The 23,540-nt window shown below is 35.8% G+C and overlaps 1 protein-coding gene across 5 annotated transcripts in view; it reads right to left on the bottom strand.

Annotated features, from left to right (window-relative positions):
* RAVER2 (ribonucleoprotein, PTB binding 2) overlaps nucleotides 1-23,540 on the bottom strand; it is a 108,553-nt gene that overhangs the window by 52,464 nt on the left and 32,549 nt on the right. For all 5 annotated transcript variants that reach the window (XM_060023252.1, XM_060023267.1, XM_060023261.1 and 2 more), the window contains exons 3-5: nucleotides 19,856-20,325; nucleotides 17,276-17,467; nucleotides 9,951-10,077 (exon numbers count right to left, since the gene is read on the bottom strand). In XM_060023252.1, coding sequence (XP_059879235.1) covers nucleotides 9,951-10,077; nucleotides 17,276-17,467; nucleotides 19,856-20,325 — 789 coding nt within the window. The remainder of the gene's footprint in view (nucleotides 1-9,950; nucleotides 10,078-17,275; nucleotides 17,468-19,855; nucleotides 20,326-23,540) is intronic.

Raw genomic sequence — 23,540 nt, 5'->3', positions numbered from 1 at the left:
ATTCAAAAATAAATAAAACAAACTCCAAAAAGGGTAAATGAATATTTCTTTAAACTTTTAACATATGTGGTGGAAGTTCAATGATATACTGACCTTGTCATCGTACAAAAAGTGACAGGCTCCTTTCCTTGTGATTCAACTCTAGAATTTGATTTTAAATTCCAACACCTTCTGTCTTAATGGAAAAACACCAAACCTAGCCTTTCTCTTCTCTGGCACTTAATGCAAGAAAACTAATTCCACCTTTTAATAAGTATAATACTAATTGAACCCATGTTATTTGCTCAGTACTTTTGTTAGTTTTTTTTGGGTATTCTGGCAGTGGGTCAGGTGGGAGGGGAAGAACAATATACAGTCCTTGTCGTTAAAGCTTATAATCCAATTGAGAAGAGAATATGTACATTTAAAGATATTTCATAAAAAACCTACAGAAACGACGATACTGTATATAGTTGATAAAAGGAATAAATGATAACCATACTCTTTATCAAGTTTGTCTAAGAGTACAAATATCAGGGTACATATCAGAAGAGATATTTTAAGAACATACAATATACAGACAAAAAGAACCATGAGATAGAAAATATATGAAGCAATTCATCTAGTTATTAGATGTAAACTGTCATAATATACAGCTAATTAGAATCATAGAAGGTCAGGCTTAGAAAGTACTTCAAAAAACACGTAATCCAATGATCAAACGTATCTGAAATTTATACATAACACTGCTACAAGTTCATTCATGCTTTAAAAACTTTGTTCCAAATTTTTGTTTCTTGCGGAGGCAGTCCATTACATCTTTGGAAAACTGACCATTAGAAAGCACTTTCTTTAGAATGAACCAGTTTCAATGATAGATGATGGGAAGATTAGATCATTAGGATAAGTTGCTTATAAAGGAAAATACTGTTTATTAGGAAAGAGTGGTAAAGATCGTCATTTCATAATGATTAAGGGGTCAATTCATCAATTAGGATGCAACAATCTTAAATGTCTGTGGACCAAATGACAAAGCTTCAAAATATATGAAGCAAAAACTTCTAGAACTGAAAGGAAAAGTAGACAAATCTACAATTATGGTTAGAGATTTCAATACCACTTCCTCTCATTTTTCAGACAGTCACTGTATTTTGTTATAAAACATTAAAATATTTTTTCACAGCTTTTAGTGAATATAGTATTTCCCAGTTTAAAACAACAACCAGAATTAAAATATTCTGAAAATGTCCACAGTCTCACATCTAACTGCCCTTACCCTTAGACTTTGGCTAGGTCTCCCATTGAGCCTCTTGCTCCCCTCAATAATTGATAGCATAAGTGGACTGAAAACCAGTAAGGATATAGGAGACTTGAACAACACTATCAACCTAAAATTTATATACAAAGTATTATAAAGCTGAGACGAAGTGAAAGAGTGGCATGGACTTATATACACTACCAAATGTAAAATAGATAGCTAGTGGGAAGCAGCTGCATAGCACAGGGAGATCAGCTCAGTGCTTTGTGACCACCTAGAGGGGTGGGATAGGGAGGGTGGGAGGGAGACGCAAGAGGGAGGAGATATGGGGATGTATGTATCTGTATAGCTGATTCACTTTGTTATAAAGCAGAAACTAACACACCACTCTAAAGCAATTATACTCTAGTAAAGATGTTAAAAAAAAAAACGGATTTGCAAGGCAGAAATAGAGACACAGACGTGGAGAACAAACATATGGACACCAAGGGGGGAAAGCGGAGCAGTGGGGGTAGTGGAGGTGGTGGTGGGACGAATTGGGAGATTGGGATTGGCATATATACACTAATATATATAAAATAGATAACTCATAAGAACCTGCTGTATAAGAAAATAGTCTTAAAAAAAAAAAAGAAAAGAACACTGATGTTCATGGTCAAAAAAAAAAAAAGGATTATAGTATGTCATGACCAGGTGTGGCTTACTGTAGGAGTGAAAGATTGGTTTAACATTCAAAAATCAATCAATATAATTCATCATGATAACAGACCAGAAATAAAAAAGCCACACTGATGATATCAATAAATGGAGAAAAGCATTATATAAATCCCAGCAATTATCATGATAAAATATCTCAGCAATATAAAAATAGAAGAAAAATTTCCCAGCTTGAAAAAGAAAATCTGTGAATAAAAAACTATAGCTAACATAATGCTTAATAATAAAAGAATGAATGCTTTCTCTGTAAGATCAGGAACAAGGCAAGGATGTCCACTCTCATCAGTTCAATGCACAAATTTTTCAGGAATTTCTATCAACTGCAATAAAGCAAGAAAATAAAATAAAAGGTATACATATTGTAAAGAAAGAAGTAAAACTGTGTTTATTTGTAGATGACATGATTGCCTATACAGAAAATCCTAAGGGCAATAACTGCTATTGATAGAAATAGAAAGCAAGACTGCAAGATACAAGATAAATAGACAAAATCAATTGTACTTGTATATGCTAGCAACAAGCAGTAGGAAATTGAAATTTAAAAAGTAATACTATTTAAAATAGTATCAAGAATATATAAAGAACTCAGCAACAAAAAGACACACAACCCTGTTTAAAAATGGGCAAAGAACTTGATTAAGCATTTCTCCAAAAGAAGACACAAAAATAGACAACAAGCACAAGAGAAGATGCTCAACATAATTAGTCATTAGGGAAATTCAAATCAAAACCATGATGAGTTGCCAGTTGATTCCTATTTGGATGGCTAAAATTAATAATAATTTAAAAAACCCAGAAAGTAACAAGAGTCTATAAAGTTATGGAGAAATTGGAACCCTCATACATTGCTTTGGGAATGTAAAATGGTGCAGCCACTGTGGAAAACAGCTTGGCAGCTCCTTAACAAGTTAAACATAGAATAACCATATGCCCCACTAATTCTAGTTCTAGGAATATAACCCCAAAAGAACTGAAAACAAATGTTCAAATGCTTGTACATGAATATTCACAGCAACACTCTTCACAAGAGTCGAAAAGTGAAAACAACTCAAATGTCCATCCATGCTATGTGCATACGATGGAATATTACTCAGCCAAAAAAAGGAATGAAGTCCTGATACACATTACAGTACTCAGAAACATCATGCTAAGTGAAAGAAGCCAGACACCAAAAGTCACATAACGACTTCTGTTTATATGAAACATGCAGACTAAGCAAAAGTGTAAAGACAGAAAGCAGATTCGTTGTTGCCAGGGCCTGGACAGAGGAGGGAATGGGAAGTCACTGTTTCATGGGTCTGGATTTTATTTTGAGATAATGAAAATGTTTGAAAGTAGGCAGAGTTGGTGATTACACAACATTGTGAAGGTACCAAATGCCACTGAATTACTGACTCTGAATTCTGCCTCAGAAAATCACTGCAATAAAAAAATAGTATCGAGGAACATGAAATGCTATGGATAAATCTGAAAAAATACGTGTAAGATTTATACCCTGAAAACTACAAAATATTGCTGGGAGAAATTAAAGAAGACCTAAATAAACGGAGAGATATACCGCACTTATGGCAAATTGTTGTCAGTTCTGCACAGATTAGCATACAGATTCAACACAATTCCAATCAAATTTCCAGCAGACGTTTTTCATAGAAATTGACAGCTGATTCTAAAATTTATATGCAAATACAAAGGACCTAGGATCGGCAAAACAAAGAGAAAAAGAACAGAGTTGAAGGACTTACACTAACTGATTTCAGGACTTATTATAAAACTGTATATAATGAAGACAATGTAGCATTGATATAAAGGCAGACATTTAGATCAATGGAATAGAAACAGAGTCCAGAGATAGAGCCATATACATATGGTCAATTGATTTTTGAAAAAAGTGTCAAGAAATTCAATGAAAAAAGATAATCTTTTTTAACAAATGATGCTGGAACAACTGTAAAAAAAAATTAACCTGGACCTTTACCTCATATCATAAATAACAATTAACTTGAAATCATTCATCAACCTAAACTTAAGAGGTAAAATTATAAAACTTCTTAAGAAAATATATAAGAACATCTTACTGACCTTGAATTTGGCAAAGATTTCTTAAATATGACACAAGAAGTATGAATTATAAAACAAAAAATAATAAACTGGACATTGTCAAAATAAAAAATTTTGCTCTTCAAACGATATTGTTAAGAAAATAAAAGGACAACCTACAGAGTGGTTGCAAACCCATATATCCAATAAAGCACTTGTATCTAGGATAAAAAACCCTAACAACTTAATAAGAAGATAAACAACCTAATTTTAAAATGTATAAAATATCTTAAAAGATATATTAACAAAGAAGGTATAAAGATGGCAAATTAGTACATTAAAAGATGTTCAAAATCATTTGTCAAAAGGAATATTCAAATTAAAACCACAATGAGACAGCACGATAAACCAAATAGAAAGACTAAAATTAAAGGATCAACATATCAAATGTTGGTGAGGATACTGAACGAACTAGAGCCCTGGACACTGATGGTGAGAATGTAAAATGGTTCAACCACATTAGAAAAGAGTTGGAAGAGTGTCTTACAACTTAAACATACATCCACCATATAACCCAGCCATTCTACAACTATGTCTTTATCCAAGAGAAATGAAAGCATAAGTCTACATAAAGATTAGAAGCAAATCTTCACAGCAATTTTATCTGTAATGACCCCAAACAGGAAATAACCCAATGTTCAACAAATCAATGAAAATGGAAATTGTAGAACTGAATACTACTCAGCATTAAAAACGAAAAAAAAAAACTATTGATACATGCAGCAACGTGGATGAATCTCAAAATAATAAGCTGAGGGAAAGAAGCCATACAGTACATACTGTGTGACTCCATTTATATAAATTTCTAGAAAATACAAACTATAGTGACAGAAAGCAAATTAGTAGTTTCCTGGGGATGGGGGGAGGGGTTACAAAGAGACAAAAGGAAAGTTTTGAGAGTAATGAATATGTTCATTATTTGGATTATGGCGATAGTTTCATGGGTTATACATGTGTTAAATCTTACCAATTTGTACAATTTAAATATGTGCAGATGAATGTGCCACAGTTATACCTCAAGAAAGCTGTTAAACATACAATTTAGATTCTAAGTAATTATATACTAGTTAAACTTTAAAACAGACACACACACAAGGACAGAGAGAAAGAAATCTACAATATTTACACTATACTGTATTTTTTAAAGGTATTTAGAAGGTCTGGATTGAAGAGAAAAGATCAGTATGCTTCAAGTAACATAAAGTAGGCATAGGAGGAAAATCGACCTGACGGCCGTGCATAAGTAGGTGTAGGAGGAAAATCAACCTGATGGTCGTGCACAGATCAGATCAGACAGAAAAGAAGGCAGACCAGAAAAGTAGTTAAAAGTTTACAGACTAGATCATATATAACAAGGTATGTATAAGTTGTGCAACAGACAGATTAAGGAAGGAGTTTAATCAGTAAACAATATCTAAGTACTTTTCACTGTAAGCAGCAGTTCTGTCCTAGATGCCTGAGATGAACCAAACAGATAAATCTTTGCCATTATGGAGCCTCCTCTAGTCTAGTGGAAGAGAAGGCAATAAACAACTAGATATGTGTCAGTTACTGGAAAAAATGATACAGTGAGAAAGAAGTTTGGGCAAGGGTTTAAATACAAATATATCATACAGGCATACTTCAGGTTTGGTTCCAGGCCACTCCAATAAAGTGATTATTGCAGTAAAGCAAGTCACACAATTATTTTAGTTTCCTGGTGCATGTAAAAGTTATGTTTATGCTATACTGTAGTTTATTAAGTGTGCAATAGCATTATGTCTAGAAAACAATGTATATACCTCAATTTAAAATGCTAAAAATGCTAACCATCATCTGACAAAAGCAGTGTTGCCACAAACCTTCAATTTGTAAAAAAAAAAAAAACACATAGCATCTGTGAAGCACAGTAAAATATGGCACACTTGTGTATATATGTATCATATAATATAAACAAATTACAGGGAATTATGATCCCTTGTAATTATTTTAGTTTGTTCAGAGGCCTCTGTGAAGAGCTCAGGATATAGTAAGGGATATAGTTAAGATATAGTAAAAAAAAAACATAGTAAAGGAAAAAAAGAAAACATAGTAAAGGAAAAACAAATGAAATTTATTGATTAACAAGGTCTTGTCTTTCCTGAACACCAAGAAACTTTCCATACACTGTCTCTTTGCATGTGAACGTTCAGGTAAGGTATTTAACCCTCTTCACTGGCCATTCCAAACAAAGAAAAAGCTACCAGTGTAATAATGATATATCTTTCTTAAAACAGTAAAAGTAGCACTAAAATAAAAAAGCCTAATCTCATATGGCCATACACCAACCTGAGTAGAAAAGCAGAGTGGAGAATACATACCTTAGATGAAAACATGAGACAAAAATAATTTGGGGGAGAAGTTACTAAAGATAGTCCAGGTGTGAACTATACTTTCTAAGAGACACAGGAGTGTAATATACTTCTTTAAACTCTGATACAAACTTGGACTGCATTAATAGGAATATAATGATCATAGGAAGGAAATCCCACTGCATTCTGTGCTGATTAGAACCCATCTATAGGATAATTCATGTCTGTGTACACCATATTTCAGGGCAACCCAGACAACCTAGGTATCTTTACAAGAGGACAACTTGGGCGGGGGGTGCTCTAGAGAGCGTATCCTATGACATGTTATATAAAGTCAAATACAGAGCCATAGTTTACAAAGAGAATAGAAGAGGTGTATAAAGAGAACCATACTCAATATTTTGTCATAACATATAAGGGAAAAGAATTTGAAAAAATATATACACACACACACATATATATATATGAATCACTTTGCTGTACACCTGAAACTAACACATTGTAAATCAATTATACTTCAATAAAAAAATAAATTGTTCTTAAAAAAGAGAACTGTTATTTGTATTTACTTTCATCTTAAAATATAAAAATATTAAGCTTTATCATTTCTTAATATATGGATTGACAAAGGTACATTCATGTAATTGACATATAAGTGATACATATACTGTATATATTGGGGCTCTACTAAAAATATACTTTACTGATAGAGTTGCATAGTCAAAAAATAAATAAAATGAGACCACTGGTCTGGAGAACAGAAGACAAAGAAAATCAAAGATGACTAAGGTTTCATGATAGCTGTCTTCAACATTAGAAGGCTTTTCTTATGGAAGAAGGAGTAGATTTATTCTGTGTTTCCTCATAGGAAGAACTAGAATAAGTGGCTAAAAGTCATAGAAATCACCATCTAATACAAGGGAAAACCTAGGAATTAAATTTGTTAAACCAGGCAAGAGCTGCTTTGGAAAATAATGAGCTGCTCTATGTTTTGAGTAGTCAAGACATACAAAGGATATCTCTATACCATTAAAATTGTAGAAGGGATATCTGACTGCATAGTAGGCTGAGCTGGACACCTCTAAAGCTACTTCCTACACAGAGATAATTGATGATTATATGAAGTACTTAATATGAACACTGTTGGTATAATAAGGAATTTAACTGGTCTTTGTCTTTGGTTCCTGGAAGGAAAACGCTAAATCCTTGGAATTTTCCCAGTGACAGGAGTGTCTTTGTTATGCTAATGAGGTGACTCAGTGTGGGCCCCTAGATGGCTTCAGGACGGGGACTGGTCATACCAGAAAGACCTACCATGTGATTAGAGGACTAGGGCTTTGAGCCATATGATATCAGCCTAACCTCCTGACTTCCAGGGAGAGGAGGGGGACTGGAGATAAGAGTTCAATAACATGGTCAGTCATGCCTACATAGCAAAACCCCAATAAAAACTCTAGATACTGAAGTTACTGCAGCAGGGAGTTCTGGCTAATTAATACACATGTGTGCTGCAAGGCAGATGTGCTCTGATTCCATGGGGAAAGAGCATAAAAGCTCTGCAGTCAGGACCTTCCAGTCTGGAAGCCCTAAGTCTCTTGATTAGGCTATTTCTGAGTTACATCTTTTAAAACAAAACTGTAATCATAAGTGCAGTAAGTTCCCTACATACGAACCTTCAAGTTGCAAACTTTCAAAGATGCAGATGTGTGTTCAGATGTCCAATCATGTAAATTAGTTCAGTGACTGGCGTACCTTGTCACGTGTGTGCATCCTCTACAAGTGGTTGTGCTTTTGTGTACTTTACTGTACAGTACTGTATGGAGTACAGTAGTACAGTATCTTTATTTCAAGCCCAGGATGTCCAGAAGCAAGCGTAAAAGCAGCAGTGACATAGCTGGTACTGCTAAGAAGTGCCAGGAATTGGAGGCCCAGAGGAAGGACGAAGAGAGACAAGAGGAAGAAGAAGTAACTGAAGAACCGAAGAGATTCACGACGCAGGAAGTGGCAAGGGGATTTTCTTTATTTGAGGAGGCAGTTAGTTTTGAGGCACAGGACCTGAACGTAGAATGGTACACAAAGGTTGCAACAGCCACTCAGAATGCAATTCAGTGCTACCGTGTCATCTATGACGAGAAAAAAAGAGCTACTGCCCAGACATCACTGGATTGTTTCTTCAAGAGGGTAGGTAGAATTGAATCCAGCAAGGAACCAGAACCTGCGCCATCAACGTCAGGCGTGAGTGAGATTGCAGCTTGCCCTCCATCTCCTATTGCTGACGATCCTTCAGCTCTACCACTTCCCACCCCCTCTCCCCACTCCAGTCAGTAACTCTTCTTGCCTGTTCACTCGATGCCAGCCCCTGTATGCCGGCTGTTGTACTGTACTACTGTGCTTTTCAAGGTACTGTACTGTAAGATTAAAAATGTTTTCTTTATTTTTCTGTGTTTCTTTTTTACGTATTATTTGTGTGAAAAGCATTATAAACCTATTAGAGTACAGTACTATATAGCCGACTATGTTAGTTGGGTACCTAGGCTAACTTTGTTGGACTTACAAACAAACTGGACTTACAAACATGCTCTTGGAATGGAACTCGTTTGTATGGGTGGGGACTTACTGTATAGTGCTTTCCTAAGTTCTGTGAGTCTAACAAATTACTGAACCTGAGGGGGTCACAGGAACCCCCAAATTTGAAGCAAGTTAGTCAGAAGTGTAGGTGACCAGGGGACCTCTGAAGTTGCGGCTGCTGTCTGAAGTAGGGGCAGACCTGTTGGGGACAAAGCCCTTACTTGTAGGATCTGTGCTAACTCTAGGTAGTTGGTGCTAGAACCGAATTGCAATATACTAGCTGGTGTTAGACCAGTTGGAGCTGAAACAGAATAAGTATATTTAATCTAAACATTTGTAATCTAAAGCTTAGTGTTGAATATAGGCATTCATTTCCTCATAATGATAAAACATACATTTTGTGTATGCACAGTTGTGCATTTCAAAAGGTAAATAAACTCTTCTCAATGAATACTAAATAGATATTTAATGTATGCCAATATTATAAAAATTTCCATAATACTTAGAAAATGATGTTTTTCTCATTTTCTAAAAAGTGGAACAATTTCACAATGAAAAAGAAAGAGCAGAGAGGAAACAGACCTTAACACTTTCCAACAAAGTAATTCTGCCAAAAATATTACGTAGAAAAGTATCATATCCTTTGTTAACATAGGCTGTAACAGTGTAGTATATTAAATATTACCTTATTAAGCCATGTGTTACCTGGTTTACAAATTCATGTCAACCAGTAACTAAACTGAAGGTTTAATATTTAATACTTATTAATAGTTAAAAAAAAAAAATCAGGAAACCCGTAAGCAGTTTGTCCCTATCAAAAACAGTCAAAACATATTTTCACCTCAGATCATTAATTAAAATAAATTATATTTTATATATTCACTGATAAATTCTAGAAAAAATAAATATTCTTGGACTAATTTAAGTGTGTTTTTCATGTAAAACAGCACAATTAACTTCATGCCAACATTCTACGTTTAATCAGCACACATGAAGTTTACCTGGTTTAACAGTTCGCCCGCAGAGCTGGGGTTGTAGAAGAACTTGTAACATGGCAGGGTTGTTTAAACTTTTCATAATTTGCACTGGATTTGGCTCTGGAAGTAAGCCCTTTTGATTACTGTGCATCTTTGATGAATACAGAAATAGAAAACATTAGAACAAGGATAAGCACAAAGATGAAACCGTAAAGGCTTTTTTCCAGAAATTCTCATTCACCTGATAAGATCTATTTTATGATAACCACAACTTACTTTATATTATATACTTGTTGTATACATTCTACCACAATTCCTAATTGTAAGATATTCTACCATACAACATACACTGAAATCCTCATAGAATGTTTCAGTTAAGTAGAAATTGGCTTTAAGAGGACTAATGATTTAGTCAGATAAACCTCTTCATACAAGTAGAAAGGTATCAGGGGAATCTGAATTTATTAACAGGGAGGTAACCTGTTGACACAGGATGAATATTTTGATACTGTAGAAGAACCTTACTACAATGTTGATCTCAAGTTTAATAATGTGGGATGCCTTACAAAGCAACATTTTTCTTATAATAACAGTCTTTAATTCATTAACTTAATCCTCTAATATGAGACAAAGATGAACTGGCCTTACATACATGTCATTGGGTAGCTTCCTAAATATATGAAGTTGTTCTCAGATTTTAAAAGCCAGCCTGATAGATGAGAATATTAATATAATGATGTAAAAGCAGAAGAAGAATGATGTAATATAATGATGTAAAATATAATGATGAAAACTATGAACTTCCAACCAGGAGAAAATGGAGAACCGACGAGGACAACTGGATTCCCTCTCTCATCCCAAGCTGTGACATTAAGAGGGAGAGGGTGATGGATTGAGAACCTGACACTAAACCCGTGAGAAATCCCTGGACAGACACAAGGTAGTGCCTCAAGAGTGTGAGAGAGGCTGGATCCACAGACAGGATAGCTTGGGGAAGGGCCTTTTAGGAAGGTCCTTGGGGAAGGGCCTTCCTCCACATCACCCCCTAGGGATCATGGCTAGGAAAAAGCAGGAAAAGGGCAGCATCAGTCCAGTGACCGCCTAGGAGCAGTGAATTAACAGCAGGGTGTTGTGCAAACTCAGAGACAGTGGGGACCATGTAACACTAGGTAGAGGCACCAAAAACTTCCTTCCCACATCCTCCAACCTTCTCTACTTCCTTCCTCCCACTGGGCAGGGTGGAAGAGTTATAATTAAGGAAGGCAGAACCTGGAAAAGAGCAGGGTTGGGAGAAGAGATTAAGAGGCTCTAAGGGGCAGGGTTGCCTGGCTGGGGTGGGAAAGGGCTGTCTGTGGTCAAGGCCAGATGGTCAAGGCAGAGGTTCTCAGCCCTAGGTTCCTGCCCGCTTTCCCTAAACCCTAGCTGAGACCAGCCTTCAGCACTCCTCCTCCATCTCCAGCCCCTCAACCTCTAAACACTCACATACAAAGAAGCCAACCGCCATACCCCCTACCAAAGGAGATATGTATCCACAGAACAAAATAACTAGGCATGGGGAGAATGTAGCCACAAAAACTAAAGGCAACAAACTGAAGCACCTATAAGAGACAAAGCAGAATTAAAGGATAGGAAATAATAAGAATGTTAACTAAACATAACAGACATCCTAAAAAAAAGATAATATATTTTTATTGGTAACATGAAACAAGGACAAGCAGTTATAAAGAACAACCAATTAGAAGTATGAAAAACACAACTGTTAGAGAAAAATAATGGCAGCCATCACTTACTATATATACTTGGCATTGTTCTAAGCATGTTACATGGATTAGATCACTTAATGCCCCAAAACAACTCTATAGGGTTCGTGTTATTACCCCCATTCTATAGGTGAGGAAACTGGAGAAACTCATAAAGCATTATTCTTAACCTCTACTCTGTGCTTCAACAGATAAGTTAAACAGTAGAATATATGAGACTGAAAAACAAAATAAGTGACCTGAAAGGTCAGGTCAAATAAACTTCCCAGAATACATGAGCAGAGGATAAAGAGGGAAATACAAACAAAGTAAAACATGGTAATGAAAAATGCAAACAAAACAAGAGAGAAAACCAAGGCAATGAAGGGACTAGAAGTCTTAACATCTATATAACAGGAGTCCCTGAAGGATTAGGGAAAAAAAGGGAATCTTTGAAGAAGTAATGGCTGAGAATTTCCCAGTATTAAAGAAAAATTAAAGACCACAAAATGAAAGGGTTCCAAATATGATATAGAAAAACACACACCTGGTTACATTTTTTTGGTGTGAAATTTAAGAACATCAAACCCCCCCCAATACTAAAAACTTCCAGTGAGGAAGAACATATCTCAGAAAAAAAAAAAAAGCAGATTAATATCATCTTCACTCTCAAAGCGTCAACCCTGGATTTAAGAAGGCAGCAAATTAATATTTTCAAAGTGCTGCAGGAAAAAAACTTTGAATCTAGATTTTTATATTCAGCTAAGCTATTAAATATGGAAAAGAAATAAAAAATATTCCCAGCCATACACAGTCTAAAAAGTTTTTACTACATGAAACCCTTTCTGAAAATGAGAAATGAGAATAAATGCATGATGATATTACATGATACATGGAAATTAGGGTTTATAATATCACAGTTAATTTTAATCTTGTATACAAAAGCCAGGACCATAAAAACAAAAACATTAAGGTTGGGAATTCCCTGGTGGTCCAGTGGTTAGTACTTGGTGCTTTCACTGCCGTGGCCTGGGTTCAATCCCTGGTTGGAGAACTAAGATCCTGCAAGCCGTGCAGTGCGCCCCCCCCAAAAAAAATTAAGGCAACCCTAAAGTAAAAATGTACTTTATGTACTCCCAATATGGTGGTAGGTGGGGTAGAAGGAAGAAGCAGGATGGAGTTTAGAATGAACTAAGTGGGAAGGAAGAGATACTGATCAACCTAGGGGTGTTAGTAAGTTAGGAACAATTACCAGTAGGATAAAATAGAACATCTCACTCTCGAAGCAGAAGAAGAAAATTCTAATTTATCCAATAGTAGATGGGAAATGAAAACAAAGGAAAAAAGTATAGTTAAAAAAAACATGACAAGTGTTGGTAAACAGTATAGAGGTTCCTCATAAAATTAAAAATAGAACTACCATATGACCCAGCAAGTCAACTTCTGGGTATTTCTCCAAAGAAAACAAAAAACACTAACTCAAAAAGATATATGGACCCCATGTTCATTGCAGCATTATTTATAATAGCTAAGATATGAAAACAACCTAAGTTTCCAAAAATGGATGAACAGATAAAGAAAATGTGGTGTGTATATATATACAGACAATGGAATATTATTCAGCCATAAAAAAGAATGAAATTTTGCCATTTGTAGTCACATGGATGGACCTTGAGGGTATTATGCTAAGTGAAATAAGTCAGGCAGAGAAAGATGGATACTGTATGATCTCACTTATGTGTGGAATCTAAAAACAAAACCAAAACCAAAACCATAGATACAGAGAACAGACTGATGTTTCCCAGAGGGAGGGGGTGGAGGGTGAGTGAAATGGTAACGGGGGTCAAAAAGTACAAACTTCCAGTTATAAGAGAAACAAGTCATGAGAATGTAATGTAGTGCACAGTGACTATGACTACAGTTCATAATACCCTACTTCATATTTGAAGGTTGCCAAGAGAGTAGATCTTAAAAGTTCTCATCACAAGAAAAAAAAATTCTGTGATTCTGTGTGGTGACAGATGTTAACTAGACTTACTGTGGTGATCATTTCACAATATATACAAATACTGAATCATTAGTTGTACACTTGAAATCTAACATAATGCTGTATATCAATTATATCTCAAAAGAAATCTATATCAGAAGAATAGCTTTTAAAAATTCCTAGGTGGGTATAAACTGGAAGAAAAAACTAATAATTAAGCTAAAAGGAAATCATAACAAAAATTTGAAACATTCATAATATAAAATTTATGACACATAGGTATAGCATTAGTTATAGAAGTAAGCTTACTTTAACTATGTTCATCAGAAAACAATCTAGGTTGAAAACAGAGGAGCTAACCACGGATAACATTAAAGATGGGTGGGGGTGGGGGGTGGGAAGAGTAAATCCAAAGAAGAAAGAAGCAAGGAGGTTATAAAGATAGGGCAAGAATAAGCAAAAGATAGAAAAAAGAGAAATAATGAACAAAACAAAAGCTGTTTCTTTAAAAGGCAAAATAAATAGTTTGCAAGACTGATCAAGGGAAAAAAAGGAAATGCAAATAAATAAAATATACGATAAAAAGAGGAGACTAGACATGACAATTTTAAATAAAATTTTATAAATAGCTATGTGCCAATAAATTTAAAAACTCAAAGTGGATAAATTTGTAGAATATAATCAAATGCCACATATAGCACACAGAGAAAAATAAAACTAGTAAACCTAATATCCACAGAAGAAACTTAAGTGGTAATCAATGATTTCCTTCTGGAAGAGGCTCAAGTAGTAAGTCTACACGGTTTCATAGATTGAGATCTCTCAAACTTTCAAAGAACGGATGACCCCGATTTTATACAAATTGATCCAGGAAATGGAAAGAAAAGGAGAAGGGGGAGAAAAATATGTAAATCATTTAATGAGGTCAATGTTCTCTTGATTCCAAAATTAAGTAAAAATGGTACCCAAAAATTTAAGCATTTTCACTTATGAGCACATTTGCACATATACCAAATAAAACATTATCCAATAAAATCAAACTGCATAGGGAAAATAATCATTATCAATTAGGATTTACAACATAAGGATAGTGTAATATTAGAAAAACCTATCAATTGGATTCAGCACATTAATGAACTTAGGGAGAAATCACATAAAATTATCGCAATAGTTGCAGAAATACTCTGATAAACATCAATACCTACTTATGATTTTTTTTAAATCAGAAAACTTGATAAAGGATATGTACCAAGAACCTACAGAAAAAAAACCTCAATGCAGCACATTACTTTTAAGACTGAGAAAAATTTAAGATTCCTCACTGTTACTAATACCTAATCACGAAGGGCCCTGTATGCCATGGTAAGGAACTGAACTTATGCACGCATTAAAGAATATTAAGCAAGAGAATGACATAATCTGGTTTGAGGATGAGAAAGATCACTCTTGTGGCACCGTGGAAGATGGGTTAGAATGGGGAAGATGAACGACACGGCAACCACATAGCAGGTTATTCGAGCCATCAAGGTGAGAAAAATGAGATCCTGAGTAAAGTGACAAAGATGCTGACAAGTCTCAAGGATTTAATGGTTACCAGGAGGTGGAACTGAAAGGATTTGCTAATATTCTCGACATCTTGATCTAGGGAGGAGGTGAAGAAGACCAATCATGATTAACTGAGTTTTTAATTCAGACAGTTCTAGTTTGAATGAACTGATGCCATACATAGATATTACAGAACACAGAAAAGCAGGTCCCAGAGAAAAATAGTTTTCTTTTGGAAATGTTGAAATTGAACTATTTATATAACATAAAAAGGGGCTGTTTAAATATCATTTGGAAATACAGATTTAGTGCTTAGAGCAATTGGGTCCAAAACTATATGCTTGGAAAAATCATCACTGATAGGCAATAACTAAAACCACTGGAGTGCTGAAGAGGAAGAAAGTGAGGAGGCCAAATACAGAAGCCTACTGATAGCAGCCCTTCGGGAAAGAGAAGAAAGGGGCGGGACGGTTAGACAGGTAGGAAACAAACGGTAGGCAGAATTCAAGGTAGTAGGCGGTTGGTCTTATTTTTTTTTTAATATTTATTTTATTTATTTTCCTTATTTTTTATTTTTCTTAGCTGCGTTGGGTCTTAGTTGCGGCACACGGGATCTTCGTTGAGGCATGCAGGATCTTTCACTACTTTTCTCTCTAGTTGTGGTGCGCGGGCTCCAGGGCAAGTGGGCTCTGTAGTTTGTGGCACGCGGGCTCGCTCGTTGAGGCGCGCGAGCTCAGCAGCTGTGGCGCGTGGGCTTAGTTGCCCCACGGCATATGGGATCTTAGTTCCCAGACCAGGGATCGAAGCCACGGCCCCTGCATTGGAAGGCGGATTCTTTACCACTGGGCCACCAGGGAAGTCCCAGGAGGTTGGTTTTAAATGTTCCAAAGAAACCAGGCAAAGAAAGACTGAAAAGTACCTTTTCGACTGAATATTAAGAAATTCCTGTTAATCTTAAAGAGAACAGATTCACCTGAATAGTGACGGCAGAAACGAGATTGCATTGGACTGGGAGGGAAATGAGAAAAGAAAAAGTGACGAGTGGGACCTAATTGTTCAAGAAGTTCCAGCTGTGAGGGAAAAGTATTACAAAGGCTCGTATTTAGAGAAGATTTTTAAAGGAAACGATTTGAGCGTATTTATAAGCAGATGGGATAGAGCTAGTGAACAAGTGAAAGTAAGGAGAAAGGTGAGGATGAAGATCCTTGAGGATGGGGGACACGGGCATGAGCCCCTGCTTTGGCAGGGGGAGGCACAGCCCTCCCTCCGAGAGAACAGGGATCTTTGTTTTGTTCACTGATGAATCCTAAACATCTCTAACATACCTAGCATGCAGTGGGTACCCAAAAAGTATTTATGGAATGAATGCTATTTAAGAGAAAAAATGGGGGCACTTTTTCTGGGGGAGTGTGAGAAAAGTTGAACGAATGAGTCCAGCACACGGCCTTTATATTTCTATAAAGTAGGAGCCACGATCATCGGATACAAAGAAGGACAGAGACAGGAAAAGAGTGAGGATTTGAGAGAGTGACTGTAGAAAATGGAAAAGAGTGGCTGATGAGAGATAGCTAGTTTTGCTGGGGGATCAGCTATAAACAAATGCCAGACATTTGTAAGGCCACCACGCCACCTAGTTGTTTCTTTTTCTCCAAGAGGACAGGGTGTACCACCTGCAAAAGTGGGTGACTAGATGTATTCAGAATTGGAAACTCAGCAACCGTGCCACGTGCACAAAAATGAGGCTCCACCTCCCACGACTTCTACTACGGATACTTATGAACACTGAAAAAGGGGGCACCTTGCACACAAAACTTACAGAACAGGAATTCATTTACTGAATAAATGAAATTTCCTCAAAATTTTTTCTTGAGATGAATACACGTTATGAAACACAGTTTCTTCTTTTGTATTGACTGCTGGCTTGATCTGGCAGAGGTACCATTTAGCCAGTCAAAAAAAAAAGAAGGGTATCTTTACATAATAAAAATATAATGACGGTCCAATCAATGATTGACTAGTTTGGATAGATTAAAATACTACTTGAATTTTTTTACATCCTAAAAAAAGAACAAACTTACCACGCGTTGAGCTGCTATCAATGCCGCTAATGTACTTCGCCCTGGTGCTCCCGGGGCACAGAAGGAAACTTGAACTTTGCTTCCCTTGATGGTCATACCATCAGCTGCTTGTTGAACCTCTTCAGCGTGCTCTGCAGTGCTATATTCAACCACCGCAAAGCCACCAACATAACTACCTTCATCCTGTGCAAGCTGATGTGATACATTTATTAAAAAGGGAATTCTAATATTTAGCTAGAAATACTTATTTACAAGTATATCATCTAAAAATTCAAGGACAAATGTCTCAGAGCATGATACTGGTGAAAATAATGTATTCTTTCCTTCTGAAAATAAAAGTTTACTAGCTGGGTAGATGCAGTCCTTCTAGAAGATGGGAAAAGTAAGATTCTGTCCGGTTTCTTTTTACTTCTTTGAATCTCTGATTTATTTTAAAAGTCAATGTTCAAATGATAATAGTCCCTATATATTAAGCTATATATATAACTGATAATTTATAGAAAAATATGGGACACAATAATTAAAACTTTCTTTAAAATAAAGTCACCAGATACGCAGACGATGAAACATGCTGAACAATTACTGGATCATATATCTATGTAAAATAACATTTGCATTATCAAGAGAAGAAAGGTAGAAGGAACCACATTCAAAGGTTATTTCAATATTTTAGGCAGATCCCAGGAATTTGGTCAAGTATACCAAAGCAAACCTTATTTAGGAAAACTGTGCCCCAGGTTTGTTTAAAATACCATATTCAGGACACAACCTTTTTCTGAATGTGCCCTAAATAAACTCCTGCAATGCAGAACTCAATTTATTTCCAGTCACCCACCTGTAAGAGTGTAAAAGAAGATACTAAAGTCCTGGATCTGTAAAGACTGGTACAAAGAGCAAAAGTAAGAACAAAATAAGACACTAAAAAGTTTCTAGAGCAAAAGTAAGAACAAAATAAGACACTAAAAATTTCTAAGTGTTGAACATGTCTGAATCATCTTAAACACACTGATGCTATAAAGTGATAAATGTGATAAAATTCAGCTTCGTATGTCTTTGAGAAGACACATCTACAATACTTCTATTTGAATTTGGCATCCCATAAATTGATACTACAATTAAATCATTTTCCAGTCCTTTTTAGTTTCTTTTCTTATTTTTGAAGCTTTTTGTGTAGTAGACCTAATTTCTATTTTTTCTTCACATTCTTCCTTCCTTTTAAAACTGCCCTCAAATATTTTTTTCCTCCATAAAACTTCTTCCATTCGCATGGGAGAAAGGAAAAATATCTACCTCTTCCAAACATTTCTCCTACAACCTCATTCCTTTTAACCAAACCAAATCTTAAAATCAGATTTGTAATCTGATCCCTTCTGACCACGAGGTAAGAAGACTGTGTCTTCCATATAGTCTATGTTAACCTACCAAGCGAGACAGCCTGAGTTTAACAGATCTACTGATAAAGGCATTGTAAAGTGGCTTTATTAACCTTTTGAAAACTTCTAAAATATTTTTATTATTCCTGGTTCATTATAACCTTCATGCCAAATAAATGACACTATCATTTTAAGTCTTTCAAAAGACAAAGTCATTTTAATTCCATAGCATCAGCAGTTTTAAAGAATATTTACATTCAGTATGAGAGTCATTTAAATATGTAATGGCCTGACTTGTGATCTAGTGAATTTTCCATTATTTTGAAACATTTTAACAGAAGCTAAATGATCACTCACAATTATTATAACGTTTTTTGGTTTTTTTTTTACGAGATGGAAAGCTAGACTAGATAACCTCTCAGTTGTATACAGTATATATTTTTGCCTATTTAGTAGAACATATTTAATTTTACTCAAAGTGCTTGAAAATTCTTACCAGTGCTGTCAGTTTTCAGGATCTTCTCTAAATGTCTCACTTACCATGACCCCATTAAGATAGAATAAGGCATTCTTTTTACACCTCGTAACACTTTTCTATTTTCCATTGTATCAGTCTTCATACAGGATTTACAATTATCTGCTTACTTGTCAGTCTCTTCCACAAACTTGTGCGGTATTAAGAGAGTATCTTTCTATTCTCTACATTTCCGACATTTAGCAATATAGTGTCTGGCACTGAGAAGGTGATAAACAAAATGTGGATGGATAAAGGGATCAATGCATGAATGGTTCAAGAGTGGATGGAATGAGAAGGTGGATGTGTTAAGTGATGGGTTTGCTAAGACATAATTATATAAAGACAATATAGTTTGGCCCATCAGCAAAAGGGATGGATTTAAAATTTACCATCATATGAATTGGGAGATTGGGATTGACATATATACACTAATATGTATAAAATGGATAACTAATAAGAACCTGCTATATAAAAAAATAAAATTCAAAAATAAATACAAAAATAAATAAAATAAAATTTACCAAAATAAATAAATAAAATTTACCATAATATTAAAGTGTTCATTACAGACTCAATTAGAATTAGATTATCCATTGTGATATTTACATAGGTATAATAAATACGTGAGTGCATGCAGATACATATGCAGATATTTTTAAATATTGCAAATGATGACTTAAAAATACATACCTGGCAAAACACAGGTTTATGGATACTGGAAAAAAACTGCAACAGCTCCTCTGAATCCCTGTAGTCACTAGGGAGTTTATCTATACAAAGGCACTTAGAATGAATGAGCTCTGCGGCCAAGAGATTAACATCCATCCACTGTGCAAAGACAGCTGATGCTCCCAACTGTTTACCCAATAGCTCCAATCTAGCCTTTGCAGCAAAGTCCTTTTTCATGTATTCCACAAATCCATAGCCTTTGGAATGGCCAGTAACTTCACTGTAGACCAGAAAACATCTCTCGACATTTCCATAAGCACGAACAAGTTCTTCAAACTCTTCTAACGTAAAAGAAGTGGGCAAGTTGGTAATACATAGCAAAGCATCTGTTGGCTGGAGCTGGACTATTAAGTCTTTTCCTCGAAATGAATATTGATGAAACATCTGAATTGCATTCTGGGCTTGTTCTCCATTCAATAATGTAACAAAAGCTGGAAGAAGATAAAATGAACGAGAGTTTTCTGAGCCAGTGTTTACAAGCTTTTCTGACCATGACCCACAGTAAGGAAATACATTTTATACCTGTGCCTCAGCACATACATACATATATATATTTCCGAAACAAAAGTATCAGGAGATAACACTTCTATCATGTGCAATGCACTCATATTTTCTATTCTATTTCATTATTTTTAAATGCTGACACCCTCACTTAACTAATTTCACGACCAGTAACTCAAACAGTACACAAATTATATTAGGAGCTCCACTCTAAGATACCACAATATTCTGGGGGTGGGGTGGGGTGGGTAATCTTTTCAAACTACATACAGACTTGATATTTTTCCTCAGTTAACACGTGATGCAAAATTTGATGAACTTTTATTTCTTCTCAGAGAGTTCTAAAAGACCCTATTTGATAACAAGAACCTAAAAAACAAAGGCAGAGCAAAAAGACAACAAAATGCCCAGAGGAAGACAATTCTCCAATTCATGTATATGTTTCCTTAAAATAAAATTAACTACATTGAAACAACAAACACACACACACAATTTGGTATGCTTTTTGGATGAACAATATGGTATGAAAAGATCACAGGATTATTATGATATTGACAAGTAGCTTAACTTTGAATCTTTGGTACAACAACCCCCCCCCCCCAAAATTAAAAAATCGGTCCTGTCTACCTAATGGAGCTGTTGCAGCATTAAGCAACAATACACATGACAATCTGTAAAATCTAAAATGTGATACAATTATAAAGTTCTAAATCAATGAAATATCACACAGACATGCGTATCTGATAAGATTTTTGAGCAATATTATAAGAAAAATTTTAAACCCCAAATAAAAGAAACAACACAGGGCAAACCAAAACTACAAACACACTGCTCTCTCAACCTTCCTACCTCTCCCTCTTCTCTCCCGCTCTGCAACACACAGTGGAGTTGCTCCATATGAGCAACTAACTTACCCAAATTCAATGATAACAACATGGCAAATATGTACAAAGCAAGAAAGAAAGAAGAATTTAAACAGTGTGGACGATCCTGCCTGTCATTTCACTCAATCTGCTCTTCCCTCAGCTGGTCTTAGTGCCCACGCAGCTCTCAGACTGAGCATCTCACCACACTTTAACATTTAAAGAAACACATTTTTCACTTAACATGATCTCCACATACAAGGAAACTACTTACAAAGGAATAGCTAACTCTTCCAACACTAAGGGGGAAAAATGGCTTTGCTGCACTTATTGAGAGAATATCTCTTGGTTTCCAATAACCCCTTTTGAAGAACTTGAGTCACTTTGATTTTATGCCTTTCTTCCCTTATGCTGACACAGAATACCATTTAATGATATTTTGCTAAAACCAGCAAACAAGCCAACAACAATTTGTAAATACTGGTTATGTTCCTATACCAGCTCATAAGCTCATCAGCTCATGTTTGATTTGAATTCTCTGGGTATTTGAAACTGTTAACAATTCCCTTCCTTAACTTCCTTGATAAAGTCCTTCCTGATTTTCTTCATAGCTGTCCAAGCGCTCCTTCTTCCATTTCCTTTGCAAGATTTTTCTCCACTCACACCTGTAAGGTGGTAATCCTTTCTTTTTTATTGAGGTATAGTTGTTTTACAATGTTGTGTTAGTTTCTACTGTACAGCGAAGTGGAGTTCCCTGTGCTACACAGCAGGTTCTTATTAGTTATCTATTTTATACATATTAGTGTATATATGTCAATCCCAATCTCCCAATTCGTCCCACTTTACCCCTTCCACTTTCCCCCCTTGGTGTCCATACGTTTGTTCTCTACATCTGTGTCTATTTCTGCCCTGCAAACCGGTTCATCTGTACCATTTTTCTAGATTCCACATATATGCGTTAATATACGATACTTGTTTTTCTCTTTCTGACTTACTTCACTCTGTATGACAGTCTCTAGGTCCATCCACGGCTCTACAAATGACCCAGTTTCGTTCCTTTTTATGGCTGAGTAATATTCCATTGTATACACGTATGTAAGGTGGTAATCCTTAAGGTTGCTTCTTGGCAGAGTCACACACAGTCACAGCCATATGACTGTACCCAGCAGCCCTGAGCCATCAACCTCTCTTCTCTATGCCCTCTTCCCCTGGGCACTCATGTCCATGCCCATTTATTCAGTCTCATGTACCAGGTACTGTGTTGGGCACTGGAAAGGAGTTGGTGAACAAAACAAATAAGATCCCTTTCAACAAGGACCTCACAATCCAATAGAGGATGATAGAGATTTGACAGAGAGTTACAAGTGTAATGTTATCAAAGAGGAAGTGTGAGGGCTACGGAAGCAATTAAACAGAGCAAAATGGCTAGTCTGGGGGCTCGTAGAAAGCCTCCTATACCCTGTTAACTCTTAAATCTGTTTCTAGTCCTCAGTTCCACATATATCCACGTACTGATTCACACACGACCAAACGTAACTCACAATCTTCATCCTCTCCCTGCCATTCCCCTAAAATCCCAACATTGTTCAGCTTCCTTTATTCTCTATTTCAGTTGCCAGCATCACAACTCACAAATCAGAAACCTGGGAGTTACCCTAGACCCTATCTCCTTTAACTCCCACAAAAAAGGAATCCTCAAATTCTACCCTCCAAATAGATCCATCTTCTTTTCTTCATTCTTCTAGCTTTTCTTCTTTTTCCACAATGACAATAAAGCGATCTCTCAAAAACAAAAGTTTAATTGTGCCTGTTTACTGCCTAAAATGCAATCATCTGGTATCACCAATGAAGCCAAGCCTCAGCACAGTTATCATGTCCTACCAGGCCACCTTTTTTTTTTTTTTTTTACCATGATCAAGTTTGGTTTATTTCAGGAATGCAAAATTAGTTTTATTTTAAAATAGCAATCAAGGGTATATGGGGACACGTGCGCACACACAGCCGATTCACCCTGTCACACAGCAGAAACCAACACAACACTGCAAAGCAACCACACTCCAACAACGATGTAAAAATAAATAAATGAATAAATAAAATAGCAATCAATATAAGTTGCCACATTACCAGCACAGAAAAGAAACATCACAGAGTATCTTAGTAGATGCAAGAAAAGATATGTGATAAAATTCAAAGTCCATGCAGGATAAAAATTCTTGGCAATCAGTGGAAAAGAAGGAAACATCCTTTATCTGTTAAAGAATGTCTATAAGGAACCTACATCA

Source organism: Delphinus delphis, chromosome 1, assembly GCF_949987515.2.
Source record: "Delphinus delphis chromosome 1, mDelDel1.2, whole genome shotgun sequence".
Classification (NCBI taxonomy): Eukaryota; Metazoa; Chordata; class Mammalia; order Artiodactyla; family Delphinidae; genus Delphinus; species Delphinus delphis.
The sequence above is the reverse complement of the archived record's forward strand: the minus strand, read 5'-3'. Positions and strand labels throughout refer to the sequence as shown.